The 18,424-nt window shown below is 47.9% G+C and overlaps 1 protein-coding gene across 2 annotated transcripts in view; it reads left to right on the top strand.

Moving 5' to 3' along the window:
• Gfra2 (GDNF family receptor alpha 2) overlaps positions 1 to 18,424 on the top strand; it is an 87,797-nt gene that overhangs the window by 32,019 nt on the left and 37,354 nt on the right. For both annotated transcript variants that reach the window (XM_051195406.1, XM_051195405.1), the window contains one exon: positions 6,297 to 6,651. In XM_051195406.1, the coding sequence (XP_051051363.1) occupies positions 6,297 to 6,651 (355 nt within the window). The remainder of the gene's footprint in view (positions 1 to 6,296; positions 6,652 to 18,424) is intronic.

Below are 18,424 nucleotides of genomic sequence, written 5' to 3'. Positions count from 1 at the left end.
TTCGGAACAGCTGTTCAGGGAATGTCAGTTTGAAGGGTGCCACACTATCTGGGGTCAACCTGGTGCTGTGGATAGACCATTGGCTCAGGGGTGCTCCTGATCCCTGGGGTGTGGGAGACTGGTGTAGACCCTTTTGTGGTGAGGCCCTAGACTACCCCTCCTCAGCTAGCTGCATCCCCATTTTCTTGGCCCTCACAGAGGGGGAGAACAAGGAGAGGAATAAAGAAGCCAAGAAGTGTCTCTGGGAGCTGGAGCTGCTGGGAGGAGACATTTCTTAACATTTTGGAAAGCACCAAGTGCCATTGAATCCTGTCTCCTGGTGACTGCTATTCACATTTGGGCTTGTCTTTAGTTTTCTCTCTGTAGGCCTACTGGACACACATAGGGCCTGAGTGGCAACATCTGTCAGGGATAGGCAGTCCTAGGTCATTTTTAGCTCCCAAGTCTCTGTTGAGGTCTGTGTGGTCTCAGCTATCTGCCCAGGGAGTGGGCGGGGCCTAAGAATTGGGCTTCTTATCCCTGTCTGCTCTGTTTTTGTTTTGGAGCTACAGGGTGAGGAGATTGAAGGACTCTGGGGGTAGAAATTTGTGCCTGAAATCCTCCACTGATTTTCTTTCCAGGTGTTAGGAGAGAGGCCTTAGGGTGGGATGAAATGTGGTAGGCCAGAAAGGGCCATACTGTGTCACAAACTTGTTACTTCAGCTTGCATACACCTGACTGTGTCTGAGCCCCATTTTTGTGCATGACAGATGCTCAGGTGGGCAGCTTGGCCAGTTCTGAGGGGGTGGATTTCTTTACAATGGTGCACCCTGCCATCCCCTCCCACCCCCTGCAGACAGAGGGGAGAGACATCTTCCCAGTATCCAGTATTCAGGCGGTTGTTGTTCACACGGCTGCATTTCTTGATTTTTTTTTTTTCTAGGAAATTTACCAAGTTGAGGCCCAGGGGTTTACATGTCCCACCCCATAGCAAATGCTTTCACTATTGAAGCTCCAAATGGAAGCCACTGGGGCTATAATTACACTGGCATTAGCTCTGAACAGTGCTGTGAGGAGGGGAACAGAGCACCTGGGGGGAACCTAGATGCAGCCACAGGCCTAAATTAGCTGCTGCTCTGCTTGCAGTTGTCAGCTGCTCCTCTGCAGAGACCACCCCCGCCCCCCAGCCCCAGGCCACTCACTCTTTGCTGCTGCTGGCTGGCCCACATCTGACAAGTGCAGGGAGGACTGTCTGGTCTGGGGGAACACCCCCACAGAGGCAGGCCACATCGGCCTTGATGCTGACAGGCATCCTTGGGTCCTTGCACAGCCTGCACAGTGGTTGAATAGCAGCTCAGAGCATTGCTGCTGAGGTCAAGGCTCCAGCATGGCTAAAGTTAACTGCCCCGCCGCCCAGTGCTCCCTCTCGTTTGCTTGTTCTTTCTCCATTTCCAGGCATGATATTCTTTGTGTTCTTCTCAGCTGTTGTTTGACTGCCCCTCTGCCTAGGACCCCCTCTCTTACTTCCCCAGACTCACTTGGTCAGTTTTAGCAAAGACATCATTGTGTCCATGTCCCCCAACTCCAGACAGGTCCTTTCCTCTCTGCACCCTGAACTCTTCCAGGGGAGCTGAGCATTGGCATTGGCTCTTCTGTCCCCAGCTGTCTGTCTCAGCCAAGTGACAGTCCAGTGGCTGGGGAAGTACCTGGTACATAAGCATGCATACGTATGAATGCATACATGAATATGTATGTACTCATGGATCTATTTAAATTTGTATGTATGTTGTATATGTTCGTCCGTGTGTGTGTGTGTGTGTGTGTGTGTGTGTGTGTGTGTGTGCAAGCACTCATGTGCATGTGAGGGCCAGATAGATCAATGGCAAGTGTTTTCCTCAATCACATCTCCACTTTATTTTTTTACGGCAGGGTCTCTCCTTCACCCTGGAGCTTATTAGGTGGCTAGGCTGGCCGGCCAATGTGCTTCAGGGACTCTCCTGTCCTCCAACTCTCCCAGCACTGGAGATGCATCACTAGCCTGACTTTTGTTCTCTCTCTCCTTTTCTGCCCCCCATCTCTATTTCTTTCTATGTGGGTCCTGAACATCTAAACTCAGGTCCGTATGTTTGTGTAGCAGACACTTTACCCACTGAGCCATCTCCTTACTCTAAAGCTGTTTATTGGAAATGAATTAGGAAAATAAATCTTGATTCTTTTTCTGCCTTAATTTCATCTCAACCTGTTCCTTTTCTCACTTTTGTCTTCTTTTTTCCTTCTCTCCCCCTCTTTTTGAGACAGTCTCCCTTTATAAGCCATGAAGGCACGGAACTCACTAAGTAGCTGAGCTTGACCTTGTACTCATGAATCATCCTGCCTCAGCCCGAATGCTGAGACTATAGAAGTGAGCCATCATACTCTGCTCCAATTCCCATCTGAAAGAGAGTCAGTGTTACAGGGCTTCTCTGTATTGCTTTGGAGCCTATCCTGGAACTAGCTCTAGTAGACCAGGCTGGCTTTGAACTCACAGAGGTCTGCCTGCCTCTGCCTCCCTCCCGAGTGCTGGGATTAAAGTGTATACCACCAACGCCTGGCTGAAAGAGAGTCAATGTTTTTAGGGCAGTTCCCGTCCTCTCCCTGCTTCCTCACCCTCCCACTGCCAACACCCTACTCTGGTGGTGGTTTGTTACAACTGATAGCAGTGACACACTGTTACTACCCAGAGCTAATTGTTGCTGGCATTAGGATCCATTCTTGGTATAGTCCTTGGGCTTGGACCCATGCATATTGCCTGCTGACCATTCCAGAACCGTGTAGAATATTTCATTGTCTTGAAATTACCCCATGTGTTTGCCCGCTCATCCCTCCCTCCTGCAACTTCGGATGGCCACTGATCTCTATTGTTTTGCCTCTTCCAAAATGTCATGTCCTCAGCATTGTATGCCTGCTGCTTTTGTGAGTTTCTCATGGTGTGACAGCTCATTTCCTTTTATCACCAAATAATTTTCTGTTGCCTATACTCCTTTCCCCTTTATCTCACCAGAAGAGAGGAGCGTTGCTCTTCCTAGTGTTACAAGGTTGCCGTTGGATGGTTCACTTCTGGTCTCTTCCACCGCTCCCTTCTGATCTCCTCTTGCCTAGGCCACCATTAATACTGGAATAAATATAATCTTGTTCATGGTTTGTTTCCTTCAAAATATAAACAAACTTGCAAGCATTTACTGTAAGCCAAACATTGCTCTTGTAATATTTAGTCTTTTCTTTATATGGAATACTTACTGAGTATTCATGTATCAGACTTTTGATACAGGGAGGATAACATGACCTCTGCCTTACTTTGATGTAAGAAATGAGTTAATGTATATACACTGTGGCTGCTGCTGATACATGCTGTGGGAAACTCAGACCATTTTGGGGGTAAATGCAGTACTGGGGTACTATGTGCCAGGAGACAAGAAGAACTCACAGAGCAGCTAACATCTGAGCAGAGAGATCTGAACCATTTAATCAGTATGGCTCTATGATCATTGGGGTAAGAGGTGAGTCTTGTAGACCAGGAAGACACCAATTCAGAGGCCCAAGGTCAGGCCACCATTGTCCTGTTCCAGGAAGATCATGGCGGCTAGTATTGAGGTAGAGTGACTGACAAGGAGGACCAGGGACAAGGTCAGGCAGAGTAAGGCTGCTTAAAAGTAACATGAAACACTATGTACATGGAATTCTAAGTGTTTTAATGGTCATATTAAAAGAAAAAAAAAGATAGGGGAAATTAATTTTGGTACTGTGTTTAATACTGCATGTCCAAAATATTATCCTTTCAACATGCGATTAAAGCAAATAATTAGTGAGATACTGTTTTGCTTAATAAGCTTTTAGAATCTGATGTGTTTCCTCATCATTCCAGTTCAGTGGCCAATGGTTATCAAGCGGAACAATGCAAATACAGAGCCTTGTATCTCATGCTAAAGCCGCTGAGTGAAGAAGCCAGTGGATGTCCTTTAACACTGGAGGGACACACCTCTGTGCCTTAGGCTCTTGAAATTCACAAGAGAGAAAGTCATTGTGGGGCGCTATGAAAGCTGGGGGACTGGGCATAGTGATGACAACTTGGAGGTGTTAGTGGCTGTGAGAAGTGGTGAATTCTGGGTAGCTTTGAAGGTAGAATTCCTGGTTTTCCTGCTGTGGTTGTGAATGGGCTGCTTTGGTGAGGCTGTTTTCAGAAGGATGGAGTTGACTGTTACCTGAGCCACTGGGGGTCTGGGTTTGATGCAAAGGTGTTGGGTTTTCAGGTAATATTATTAAGTAGTGATGAACAGATGAGTCTGGAGTTTGCCAGAGAGGCCTCGGGATGTGGAAGGATGCTGACTGATGGTGTTTAATGGCATGAGGTAAAATGATAGCCACAAGTACCTGGAGAGGAGGGCTGAGCCCTGGAGAACACAGACAAGAGCCAACAAAGCAACCTGAGCAGGGAGGCCAGAATGAAGACAAGTGAGGACGGAGACTCAGGTAGAAGCGAATGAGATGCTGGGCCCAGGGTTGCTGCTACATCAGCTGGAAAGGCCAGGCCTGCAGATCTCTATCTGGGGTGAGAAAGAAGCACAGCAGCCAGGCTGATATGGGTCTGAGAGAAAATGCAAGGAGAGCAAGACACAGGCGGGGGACACAACTAGTGGCTTTGCTTTAAAGGGGAGCAGAAAACGGGGTGGCAAATTAAGGGACTCACATGACCACCAGGAGACCCCCCCCCTTAAAGACATAGCCAATGGGAAGGTTCTAGAAGACAGAGCAAGTTCATGATGCAGAGGAAGTTATGAGTGATTTCTTGTGCTAGCAAAGATGCTTTGAGGCAGGTCCTATTTTGCAGATGAGGAAACTGAGGCAAAGAATAGTTTGAGCTGATGAATAGCTGAGCCAGGATATAAAGATTGGCTCAATATTTTACAAGGCCTGGTTCTGCCTCTTGGTTTCCTGGCGGGAATAGTCAGCTCTTTAGTTGTATTAAGCTCCCAGCATGGCACCCAGCAGAGGTAGGACTTTATAGATATTTAATAACCCAGCAATCAGTACCAGGAACTGTATATGCAAATGCTGAGTCACCAGGCATATCCATAGAGGGGTCATGGTCTCTACCAGCCTGGTTTTGAGTCTCCCTTTTCCTATGGCAGGTTCTTGTATAGGGAGATACACAGGGAAGACCGAACCTGGAAGTGTGGAAGAACTTACCTCTGGCCTAGGCTGATTTTTCTCCTGGTGCTGAGCAACTGGCTTCTGCCTCTAGTTTTCTGTCAGTGTTCAGGATGGCTGTGGCAGTCCTGTACCCACCCACAATTCATTTTCTTACCCTGTAAAACACCTACCTGACTGACCCCGGAAGATCTCAGTTGGGCATGTGCAGATTGGGAGTCCTGCCCTTCCCTCTGCCTGTTATCAAGTTGGACAAGAGAGCTCTCTCTAGCTGGGAACCGGTTGGTGGTAGAGTCATATGGTTTCTGGGCTAGGTATCTTCTTGGCACAACTAAGATCTTTGGGGTTGGGACAGCCATCACAGAGTAGCTGTGTGATTCTAGGAACCCTGCTGTGTACCTTAGACATTTCCCTCACTGTATTAAATAGAAAGCCAGAACAATGTGGCAAGAGACCCAGCCCATCTGGCTTACGGCTGGTCATATATCCCCAGTGTTCGAGTTGAAGTCGGGACAGTCTGCCCTTCACACTTAGAGGGCTTGCACTTCCTTTTAGGTGGCAGCCACACCCTTCTGGATACAGAAGAGCAGTTTTGGTAGTTACAAGGGTAGGGGTGAGGAGGGTGGCTGGGATGTTGCTTGCATCCTTGTTGACAAGACTCAGTGATGAGTGTTCCTCACTCCAAACGTCAGTGGTGCCACTTCCCTGAAGTCCCACTGAGCTGTGCTGATGGAGGACTGGCAGGGTACCCCCCCCCCCGCCCCGTTATGTGACTTTGAGCCAGACACATTATTTCCTGCCCTACTAAACAGGGCAGTGAGCAGCCACTTCCAAGCTTCTGAAGCTGGGGTTATAGTCTAAGACCTTGGGCTGAGTCTCCTTCTGAACTATTCTTTGCATGTGCAGTGAACCCCTTTCCTGGAACTGTCTGTCTCATGTGCTGTGGGCACCTGCATATTAACATCTTTAATGCTCGCCACAGCTATATGTTTCGTAAATAATCTTTATTCCAAGACAAGAAAACAGAAACGGAGGAAAGGAGTCTGCGTAAGGCACCAATCTCGAGTGGCCATGCACGTCCCTCCCCCTGTGCCCATGTGTACCCCTGACTAGTGTTCTCCCTCCTCCTCCAGGGACAGGGGCAGACCCAGTGGTCAGTGCCAAGAGCAATCACTGTCTGGATGCCGCCAAGGCCTGCAACCTGAACGACAACTGCAAGAAGCTTCGCTCCTCCTACATCTCCATCTGCAACCGTGAGATCTCATCCACTGAACGTTGCAACCGCCGCAAGTGCCACAAGGCCCTGCGCCAGTTCTTTGACCGTGTGCCCAGCGAGTATACCTACCGCATGCTTTTCTGCTCCTGTCAGGACCAGGCATGTGCTGAGCGTCGCCGGCAGACCATTCTGCCCAGCTGCTCCTATGAGGACAAGGAGAAGCCCAACTGCCTGGACCTGCGCACTCTGTGCCGTATAGACCACCTGTGCCGGTAAGAGCTGCAGAAGCTATGGCCGTCTACTTGGGGTGCTCATGTGGTTGGGCTGTGTTTTAGGGTCACTTGAATTATGGCCATGAATGAGCCCAGCAGAAGGTGTGGAGAAGGTTAAAACTGGTTGGTCATAGGTGAAACCAATTGTTCATTTCATTCATTCATCTACTTGTTTGCCCATCTACAATGCATTCATTCATCTGTCCATCACCCAGTTACTCCATTCATCATGGGTTTATTATTTTCTACTCTGTGTGCAGTTTCATGCTAAGTACTTAAAGGGATGCCAAAACAAACCACCCAAGGAACTTACAATTTCAAATCATGGATTGCTAACAGGAGGTAGGGACCTTCAGGGGTTTTTGTTTCACTTTTCAGGGAAACCTGTGCCTATGTCCCAGCAGAGGAATGTGACCTAAGAGCCAGATCACTGCAGACTGAGAGCAAAGCCAAGCTTTGTTAGGTGAGGACTAGGTTCTGGAGTCTGCCAGTGCTGGGTTCAAATCCTGACTCTACCACCTGAAGCTATGTATGTGACGTTGACTCAGTTTTTAAGAAGATTTCCTGAGTTTTCATTGCTTCACCTGTGAACGAGGAATAAAATAATATCCCAGCATTATTGTACACATGATTACGTGTCCAAACCTTATCACAGAGCCTGGCATATAGCAAATATATGTAATAAGTATAACCTAAGTATTAGGCATGGTTTTAAAAGTTTAGGTATAGCTAGTTGAAATTTGTCCCCCCCCCCAGTTCTTTTCATGTTGCTAAGTATTGATATGCTGAATCATGTCATGTGAAGGGTTCGATACTCAGTCCTGGCTATGCGGAGAAGATAACAGAGTACATATCCCATAGGAGGAGAAGTGGTCCCCATTCAGAGGGACATGCCTTGCAGAGAAGGGAGCACAGTGGAGGGCCATCTGACAAAGCCTGGAAGTCCTGAGGGGGTGTCACTGAGTTGATGGGGTTTTGAGGACGGAGAAGGAGAAGGCCCAGGAGTGAGTCTGTCAGCAGAGACTTGGAGGAGAGTGTGGGCTTGTGGGGAACTTCAGAGGTGGGTGGTGGGGGGACTGCTGGCAAAGGGAAGATTGCAGGAGTCTCACTTTGTATCTGGACATGGGCTAAAGGCTTCATGCTTGTAACCTTTTAACCCGGCAGAAAGTCTCTGAGGTAGACTCTGTCGTCATCTTTGAAGGGGAGGGAACAGACTGAGAAAGTACCTTGCCCCAGGTCATAGGCCACACATTTCACGGCTGGGATTGCATAATACTCTTTCTTGCCACTGTGGCTGTTAAAGTGTGCAGCCTGAATGGCAGCAGGCACGTCACCTTGGAGTAAGGGAATGGCTGTAGGGATGAAGAAAAACGGATCTTTTCACTGGGTGGTAAGTAGAAAGTCTCCTGGAGGCAGGAACTCTGTACCTCTCCCTGAATTCAGAGTGTGGCCTTGGGGAATACTCAGCAACACACTAATTGGATGGATGTGTGGCTGGCAATTGCCCGTTTCCTAGTTGAATAACTGTGAGACAATGGAGTTATTCTGTGGGGGTGGTGTTGGATATGCAGCAACTGAGAGACCAGAGTGACCATCTGGGCTGCTTTCTCTGGTGATTCTGGAGCTCAGTCAGGAAGCTGGAGAAAAGGGGTGGATATAGGTGTTTTGGGGCATTTGGGTTATGATTAAAGCCTGGATATGTAATGAGGGGGCTTAATGGAGCCCATGAGGGAGTCCAGGCTGAAGGTGACTGGGGCATCATCAGTGGTCAGGGGATAGTGGAGCCATTGGTGTGGCACTCAGGGCTGGCTCTACTGGGAATGCATATGTAAGAGAGGGACAGAAACAGAACAGCAGAAGACAGGGATGCAGAGGAGAGTATAGGAAAACCAGGAAGTGGTTCAAGAGGGAGGGATCTGCCAAGCCAGGTACCTCAATACATATGTGCATGTGTGTGTCTGTGTGTGCTGAAAGCCAGTCGCTGTGGCCCAGCTTCTAGCTCCCAGGAGCCAGAGGAAAAGGCACGGGGATTAAACTGTTTTCTTCAGAGAGCAGCAGGGCTGAAGCCGGAGCCTTCATGAGGACACAGGATAGAAGATAACTTCGTTTGGACCCTGGAGAATCCGGTCTGTGTGCAGCAGGAATGGGAGGCTCCCCTTTTGTTTGGTTTGGAAAACAAGCTCTCACAGTGTTTAGAGAAGAGATTGAGCATTGAGCTAGCTATAGGGCTCGAGGAAAACCTTCTGAAGAAATGCTTTTGAGACTGCTTTTTAAAAAGTGTACATTAACTATAACAGCTGAAAGAATTTGAAATAGGCCTCTACCTACTATAATAGAGGGGTTGGCAGCGGCAACCAAGAGCCCCAGAAGGCAGGAGCAAGCAAAAGCCTTGACTGTACAGGCAGGCAGAGCACTGAACATCAGTTCTGAGCTTCCTGGTGACTTGGATTAAGGGGAAGCCGGATGGATTATGGAAGTCCTTAAACAACACAGAAGGGAGCATGCTAATTCTTAGATGGAGACACAGTATCCCCTGTGGACTAAATGGCAAGCTTGCCAGACTCCATCATACGGAGCAACTCATAACAACAGAACAGTGAACAGCAGAGCCTTGGAAGAGCTGGTACAGAGCAGCTTGAGTCCTGGCTCAGGACCGTGTGCCGATAGGTGGGCCAGGCTGGTCCAGAAAGCCAGCAGACTGCAGGGTGCCTATGCAGGTGTTTAGGGTTGAGCTACTCAGATATCTGAGTTAGGAGCCTTCAGCAGATAAGTGACAGGACCTTGTGCCTGCTTGCCAGTATTGTTTTGAGGACGGCTGGGTGGCCCAGAGGACATGTGGCTGCTGTGGCTGAAATCATGCATGAGATGGAGGACTGTAGAGCATTCTGATGACTCCGTTTATTGATTTAAGGAGCAGAAAGATTTTTGTTTGCTTCTTTTTCTGGAGTCGGGGCAGTCGTGGTCAGGAGAGCTGTGTGGTAAACAGCATACGGTGGAGCCAGTGGAGCCAGAATAGATGTTTAAACACCATTGGGCATTGTGAAGGTCAGGATAGAGGACTCTGAGGAGTGAAGGACTGACCAAGAAAATGAGCCCCTTGCATTTGCGGACTTCAAGGACTGCAAAGCAGGGGTCTGTAGACAACACCATGTCAAGACTTTTGACTTGGGGACATGGCTTGGTTTGTCAGGTAGGAAGTTAATGTTGGCTCAAGATGAGTTTATGTGAACTCCTTTCTCCAACCAGGGCAATACTTGAACTCATCTTTGTTTAGCTCCTATCCTACTCACCACACCCTCCACTATACAGATGTGACTTAATGTCCTAGAGGAAGAAGGGCAGGAATGACAAAAGAGGCTGCATCTAGGATGAGTGTGGCAGAGGCATTAGGGGATGTCATCCACAGCCCCATCAGAGTTGAAGCTTTAGGTGTGCTGGGAGGCATATGCTGGGGAGAACCCAGAGATGAAAATGTAGGGTGGCAGGCAGGTGGTGGATGGGGTGGGTGGCACTCTAAGTTGGAGACCTCTGTGTGGTGTCCAGAATAGCCTCTTAGTGGGCTATGACCTTCCCTGGGCCCTTGGTTTCCACACTAATCAAGCAAAGATACTTATCCAAGGCATCATGTTTTTGGGATCTTTTCTCATTGCTCAGATTTGAGGGCTGGGGTCTTTCCAGGTAGTTTCTAGGATGCTTCCTGTTGCTCCTCGGGCCAGCCTCAAAGGGTTTTCTCCCCATGATCTTCCCAGGATGGACCTAGAAGGAAAAGAGGCACTGTCTTTTGTCTAAATCCCACAGCTCTGGCCTCTGACCCATGTGTCACCGCCCAGCAGTTCCAGGTAGCCTTCTAGTTGCTAATCTCACCTCTGTGAGGTTAAAGATGGCTTGATAGGGCAAGTGGGGAAGGTCTAGTTGAACTGGACTCTGCACTGGGCACACAAAGGGATTCTCTGTTCTTCCTTCCTCTGGCTTGGTATTTCTTTATGTCTTCCAGAATGGGCACACAGGTAGACATCTTATGGAAATAATGGCACCAAAAGTCATGGGGTTTGGAACAGGAATAGAAAGCCCTCTCTTTCTCGGGTATGCTAATAGAGTGGGTTAGATGGGGGTAAGGAAAATCATCTCTGGGGGTTGATTCTTTGGAAATGGAGCTCTCATCCTTAGGAATCCCCTACAGCCTGGCTCCCATGCTCATTTCTCTAGCATCTAGTCCTGACTTAATCCTCCCTCATTTACTGGTCTTTTTATTGTGCAGGGGACCCATGAATCCTTAGGCTTCTTCCTGAGTCAGTCTTGGCCCAGGAATTCTGCAGTTGGAGCAGTTTTGCCAAACCCTAGGTGGCATGACATGGGAGCTGGTCCACTGATACCGAGAAGACTAGCCTAGAAGCAGCTTTGCACCCCACCTGTGGGATGAGCAGTAGATTCTGCTGCACTTGTTAAATCACTACCAAGGAGGCTTGGGAAGTTTCTCTGACCTAGCATTTAAAGAAGCATTGGCTAAACAGGGATATCTGCTAGCTGAGCCTTGGAGTTAATGGAAGTTCTTCTGAATCCTCCACTTCCCTTTGTACCAGAGTCAGATGGAGCTTCTGGGAGTGGAAACATCAATTCTGTGTTCATGGTATATCTAGATGGCTGGGAGGTCTTTCCTTAAGAGACCAGGCTCTACTCTTTGGTTTCTGTCCCATTCCAACCCTGAGCTTCAAGGCTGTGGACTTAAGCTAACCAAAGGTCTAAAGATGACCAAGGGATACATTTCCTTTAGAAACATATGATAGTGAGCCTAGAAAGCTGGGAACATTTTGGAAGGAGTCTGTGGAAGCTGACTGGATTTTCTTCAGGGTCCAGTGGTTCATGAGCTATTTTTAAAATTCTGAGCATTGTTGTTTATATCTTTTCAGTTTGCTTTCGTTGTAAGGATATGCTCAGTGTGTGTGTGCTCAGATTGTGTGTGTGTATGTGTGTGTTTTCATGTGCATGTGTGCATTTGTGCATATGCATATTGTGGTGGTTCTGAGATTGTGGGAAGGTGATAGCTGTCTTACTGTCTCTTGCAGGCTGCATTTGGAAATGGCCTCCTGAAGAGCTCTGCTCCTCCTGGTCTGTCAGAGGGCTATAAATAACCTCCTGCTGGACCCATGCCATCTACAGAGCTGTGATTTAACCTCTGGATGCTGAGGATGTGCATAAATAGACTCTAGCCTGGGGCTACCCCAACTGTCTTGGCCACTCTGTGCTGTGGCTGCTGTCTTTGTCCTAAAGGGGGAAGATGGTTGGGATATGGAGTGGAGGGAGATAGCATCCTCCCTCAGGCTGTCCTAAACTGGGGTTTGATTCTTGACTCCTTGGAATATGCTTCTCTTTGAATCTATAGGATGTTTTGGCTGGTGTTCTCATCAGACCATCTTCAAATAGCAACAAAAGACTGTTTTCAAGGAGTAGGGAGGCTAAGGACTTCCAAACTTTTACTTCCTTTTAAAGTGATGCTTGGTGTATCTTGATCTAATATACTAAGTTTTGTAGAGAGAACCTTACTGTGTTCATTAGATTGTAGAAGGGTTCTTAAGAATCTTCATCTTCTCTGGTAACATCATCAGTTGCCTGGGGATGGGTACAGAATTTCCCCCTTGATTTGGTAGCAAAGAGCTGTGACTGGCTAGTGGTGTCTGCCACTGGCCTGGGAAGGTTAGGATAGATCTTAGTTGGAACCCAGCTAGTCACTCTTAAGGAAATCAACTAGCTGGGAGAATGGGGGTCTTGTGACTTTTCTTCATTCATTTTTGGGCCTGCCATTGTGTTGGAGAGTTCATGAGGAGGGAGTTGGAAGGACCTTGGAGTCTCATGGTGCCACCATATTGGCTGCCTCTGCAGTGAGAGCAGGGATCTCCACTCTCAGAAGATGGCATTTTTCACTAGGCTTCTCTAGAAACCTGAGTTTTTCTCTGCTATCTCCTAGGTCTATTCTGGTGGTACTGGGGAGAGCACCCCTCTTAGAGAAGGTGGACTTGGGGGAAAGGTGAGATTGCCTGAGGAGGGAGGAGCTGTGAGCTGCCAGTGTATGTGTGTGTGTATCTTTGCCTAGCAACTTTGTCCCCGTATGACCCATGTTGGCTCTCATGGAGTCACCGCTCTTCTTCATTCTGGGTCAAGGGAAGGGCTCTTCTTGGAACTTCCTCTGGCATGTTGACACAAGACAGAAATGTTGAATATTACTTTACAAAAGGCTCTGGGGGATATCCACTCACAGATGCTCCAGCCTACATACCTAGATTATATGATACGGTCTGCAACTTCCTGCTGGCGGCCTAGCAGCAAGGCTGTGTCCAGGAGCCTTCCCTATCTATCCTACATTCCAGGTATCTGGGCCCCACATAATTTATACCTGGCACTGATGAGGAGGTACAGTCCCTGTACAGTGAAGGTTCCCAATGAAGAGATGTGTTAATGACCTACCTCATCTCAAGGGGTGAAGAAGATCCACTCAGGGAAATGCTGTGGTTCAGGAAGCATAAGGATACAAACCCATATGATCTGTTCACACAAGAGCCTCTCCTATAGGTAGGTGTGTGTGTGTGTGTGTGTGTGTGTGTGTGTGTGTGTGCTCATGTGCACCATCTTTAAACTCCACATTGGGTTATAGTTCACAGTGGAGCTTACGGTTTCTACATAAGACGTTTGGGATATAAATATAAGCCTTCAGTCCTAGGGCTTCAACCCACCCTCCACCAGGCTGGTCTCATCCTCACCCTCTAATCCTTTCTTGCAGCTGGCTCCTTGTGTGGATTTTTCTCTTGAGCTTTCTGTATGCCTCAGGTGGCAGCTGATGTTTTCCTTCTTTATTAGACCCCAGCCTTTTCATATTCTGTGTTCCTACTTATTTAAGGGGGCTGTATTGTGTCCCTACTCTGCTCCAGGCACTGTGATAGACATGAGAGGTACCTCAAAGAGCACAGTAGGGATGACCACACCTCCTTGGAACATACAGTCCAGTGGAGGAGGCAGTGGAGAATTAAGCAGACACGTATATCATCCAGGTTGAGCATCCTGTATCTGGAAATCAGAAATGCCAGATGCTCCCAAATTGGAACCTTTCTGAATGGCAATGTGACTCTACAAGCAGAACATTCCATACTTGACCTCAGGAGATGGGCTGCAGTCCAAACACAAGTGTGCTAAAAACATTGTTTCCAGGTTGTCTGGTTAACGCGTATACAGAACAAAATAAAATCTCCCTTTTGGACTTGGGTCCCATCCTTATTATGTCTTAATATCTATATCAAATATTCTCAGATCTGAATGCTGAACCATTTTTGGTCCCAAGCATTTTGGGTAAGGTATACCCAACTCTAGAAATAGAGCATTAGAGGGGCCAGGAGGGGGGGCCTTTATCTGGACAGAAGTCACAAAGACTTAGAGGAGATGACATTTGAACTGAGACCTCAGGCAGCTGAGATGGATCATTGGGTAGAGGTTTTTTTTTTTTTTTTTCCCCACCAAGCATGCTGATCTGAGTTCTGTCTCTGGTGGAAGGAGAGAACTGATTCTGCAAACTGTTCTTTGGCCTCTACACATTTGCCATGGCATGTGTACTCCCCTCCACAAAAAATAAATAAATGCAATACATTAAAAGATAAGCTGAGACATGAGAACCAGAGACAGACAGAAGAAGCGGCATTCTTGCAGAGGGTGTGTCATGGGCAGAGGCTATAGGAGGAAAGACTTAGCCTTGCCAAGAGAAGGGATGTGGCTGGAGCACAGCGGCTCGGGGGCAGGCTTGGGGTGCTGTTGTAAGGTGGCAGGACTCAGATTGCACAGGGCATGTGGGCCCTGGAAAGGACTGATTCTGGGAACAGGTTGAAAGGAGCTTCTGAAGCTGAGCAGAACTATCACTAAAGTTGAGTGAAAAGATGGCTGATGCTGTATGGGGAGAGCAGAAGGGGCATGCGTGACTGCAGGCCACTGAGAGCATGGTCAGCAATGATGGCAGCTCAAGCCAGAGTGACATTGTGGCACAAGATAAGTGAATAAAGTACAGAGATTTTGGAGATGGAGAAACTCCAGGAAGACTCACAAGATACATATATGTGGTGGCATGGAGTCGCTTTTTCAGATGGACAGGATCTGGGGTTGAAGGTATATCAGGAATTCTGTTTGGGACATGGTTAGTGTTTTGATGCTTCCAGACATCTCTGGGGCTTGACTGGGGTGGTGAATTCTGGGGGTTATTAGCAGGGAGGTGGTATTTTAAACTGAGTGATAATAAGTTACTCTTAGGGAGAATCCAGTGAGAGAAGAGGCTCTGAGGATGTGCCTGTCCTGTTAGGTACCCGATGAATGTTTGCCATTGTGAGGTCCAAGATTCAGAAGAGCATGTTCTTGCAGAAAAGAAGTAGACAGCTGTGCTGGATGGTGCTGAGATGCTCCCAGGGTGTGGACACCGAGAGGATGGCTGTATTTAGGAATATGAAGGGCTGTGGTGGCATTTCCATAACAGTTTTGGTAAGTCGGCGATTCAGAAACCTGCTTTAGTGCTGAACAAAGTCAGGCCACTTGGTCACATGTACCGGCATAGATGGTGGAAGGATGGCAAAAACAGAAGGGTGGCTAAGGTTACCCAGCATTGGATTGGACCTGGGAAGTGTCGTGTGCTCTTCAACCACAGCGATAGACAATTCATGGATGCTCTGAAGTATGCTTCACCAACAAGCCACATGAGGTGTTCATTAATTTATTGCAAAGAGGCTTTATGTTGGGTGATTTCGCCCAGCTGAAGGGTCATGTAAGTTCTGTGAGCACATTTAAGGTAAGCTGGGTGAAACACAGCCTTGACTTCTGACATTTCCATCCTATGATGGGCTTATGGGGATATAACTGCCTTTTAAGTTGAAGAGCACGCAATTCAGACTGCAGTACATGGGCTCTGAAGGTCCTTGATATGGTCATCCCTGACTTTACCTCTCCTGCTTCAGGCCTGGGTCCTTCAACTTTGGAAGACATCTCTCTCTGGGTCACTGCTACGAGAGCAGCCTAAGAGACAGTCTCTACTTTCAGCTTTTCTGGTCTTCTTCAAGAGGCATTTAATGCTTTATTGAAGGAGTTTGAAGGGTGTTCTGGGGCTCCTATGATGAGATTTTCTCCAAGGTGTTCCAAGGATGGTTTGTGACTTTCCTGTGCCCAGCATCAGGAGGGCTTTGCCTTTCTGTTTAGTAGAGGTGAGGTAGCCTTTACCTCCTGAGTACCCTGACCCCCACTGTCCTTGAGCCACATGTGGGCCTCAAGGCCTCTGTCAGTTTGTTGTGTGATATTGATATACTGTGTGAAGATGTATTGTTGTGAACGGTTTAATAAAAAGCTGAACGGCCAATAGCTAGTCAGGAGAGGATAGGCTGGACTTGCAGAGAGGAAGTCAGGGTTGGAATCTGATGTGGTAAGAGACTCCAGGGAAACATGGAAGGAGTCAGACATACAGAATGAAGGAGAGGTAAAAAGCCACATGGCAGAACCCAGATTAAGAGAAACATTAATTTAAGTTGTAAGAGCTATTTGGGACCAATCCTAAGCTAAAGGCCAAGCTTTCATAATTATGTCTCGAGATCATTGTTTGGGGAGCTGGCAGCCAACCAAGAAAGTCCAGCTATGTCAGTTTCATATTGTCCTGATGCAATCCTTGACAGAGGCGAGAGAATGATTTATTTTGGCTCATGGTTTTAGGCGGTCCTAGCACATCATTGTGAGGCTAGCATGATGGACTTGTTCATGGCAGTGGGAACATGTGGGGGAGGCTGCTTCCCGAATGGTAAACTGAGAAGCTGAGTGTGGCAGGAGCCAGGGACTATCACCCTCGGAGGCCTTGAGTGACCCAGAGCTTCCCAAGATAACACTAGCAGTTGGTGAAAATGTTTTTAAAACATGGGCTTATGGAAGTAATTTTAAATTCAAACCATGACAGGGCCCTTTAGGGGGTGTCTTGCAAAACTCAGAGGCCTTTAGCCAGTAGTGTTACTATGGAAGGTTCTCTGGTTTGCGTGAATACCTTAGGCTCCTAGTGACACCCGCCTGCCTACTGGTGAATGGGGACACTGAGTTTTACACACACACACACACACACACACACACACACACACACACACGAGACAGCAAATGTTTTCTGCTCATATAGAGAATTTTGCAATATCTGTTCCCATCCTGCCTGGCTTATGTCTTTCTGAGTCCTTCTTTCTGTCCTTGGGGGCTAGACTTTTGGCACCAAGAAAGGAATCAGAGAGCTGTGTCACAAGTGAGTTAGACAGTCCTGGCTTTTGATCTTGAACTGCATGAATGTGTGGACATACATTGATTGAAGATTGAAGAGCCTCTGTCTGCAAGGACAGTAGCTTAGGAAGATATAGATGGGGATGTCATTCTGGGTTTCTAAAGTACTTCTAGGCTAGTTCTAGCTACAGGTAGAAGGCTAGCCCTCACAGCTGGCAGGGTCAGTAGAGAAGCCCTCTTGGAGGTGATTTTTCTCCTTCTGATTCTTCAGAGGGACTGATGTAGAAGGGGCAAGGGAACCAGTTCATCCAGCCCTTCTGTACTTTGCTAGCAAGTTTGATTTTCTCTGGAAGACAATGAGAAGCCAAGAACTAGTTAAGAAGGAGGATAGCATGACCCAAACTGCCATTTTAGGAAGATGCTGCTATGCACAGAAGGGCTGGAGCTGAAGATGTGGAGTCCAGAAGGAGACCGTACTGTGCTGGGCCTGAAATAAGGGCAAGGCAGGTTGTAAGCAAAGAGGAACTGGCCATAGGGATGAGACATAGGGTCCTTTGGGGGTTAGTTCCTAGGGACCTAATGGAGGTGACACAGTGAAGGAGAGACCAGGTCTCTAGGGTGTCAGTTGATCAGTTGGTGAAGCCATCACCTTGAGAAGGGAGGAGGGAAAAAGGAATTTGCTAGGAGAAGGGGGGAGGATGTTTGGGTTTCAGAGCTATTGTTTGGATGTGCAAGTGTCAATGTCAAATACAAAAGGTATTTGTTATCTGGGAGCTGAGCAGAGAGGCAAGGGCTTGGATGGAGATGATGGGATTAAGGGAAATAACTCATGAAAAGCTGTGAGCAGCAGCCTGGTGTATGGGCACGTAGAAAACATGAGCTCCTTCAAAGAGCTCTAAGCTCATTTGGGGAGGCAGGGCTTGCCCCCGTGAACTAGCAGCCATGAAGAGGAGGCCTGGTTTAATTAAGAGTTGTGAGGATTAAACTGCGAGCTGCAGGCAAGCCCTGGAGAGCCAGGGAGGGCGGTGAGTAGAGTGGTCCAGTAGCTGGCCAGGAAGGAGGGAGGATGCCTTAGGGCAGAGGCTCCAGGGGGAAGGGCATGGCTAGCTGTGTGTGTGTGTGTGTGTGTGTGTGTGTGTGTGTGTGTGTGTGTGTGTATACTCTGCTCAGATCAGAAAGGGGCTTAGGAAGAAGGGCTTGGCTAGCTGGTGTGTGTGTGTGTGTGTGTGTATGTATGTATGTATGTATGTATGTATGTATGTATGTGTACTCTGCTCAGAGCAGAAAGGGCCAACAGAATGAGGAGCACTTGTGTGTGGAGGGAGGGAAAGTTTGAGGCTGGGGCTTTAAGATGACCTGGGGACCCTGAACAGATGAGAGTTCCCCTTCCCCAATGCCTTTCACCTGTCAGCTCCCAATTCGAGCTGGTTAAGGATTCTCTCAATTTGTTGCCTGATAGGAGAACAAAGGAGTCAGGTGGAGCAGGCCCTAATATAGCTCAGGAGTTAAACTAAAT

Source organism: Phodopus roborovskii, unplaced genomic scaffold (assembly GCF_943737965.1).
Source record: "Phodopus roborovskii unplaced genomic scaffold, PHOROB, whole genome shotgun sequence".
In the NCBI taxonomy this organism is placed as follows: Eukaryota; Metazoa; Chordata; class Mammalia; order Rodentia; family Cricetidae; genus Phodopus; species Phodopus roborovskii.
The sequence above is the reverse complement of the archived record's forward strand: the minus strand, read 5'-3'. Positions and strand labels throughout refer to the sequence as shown.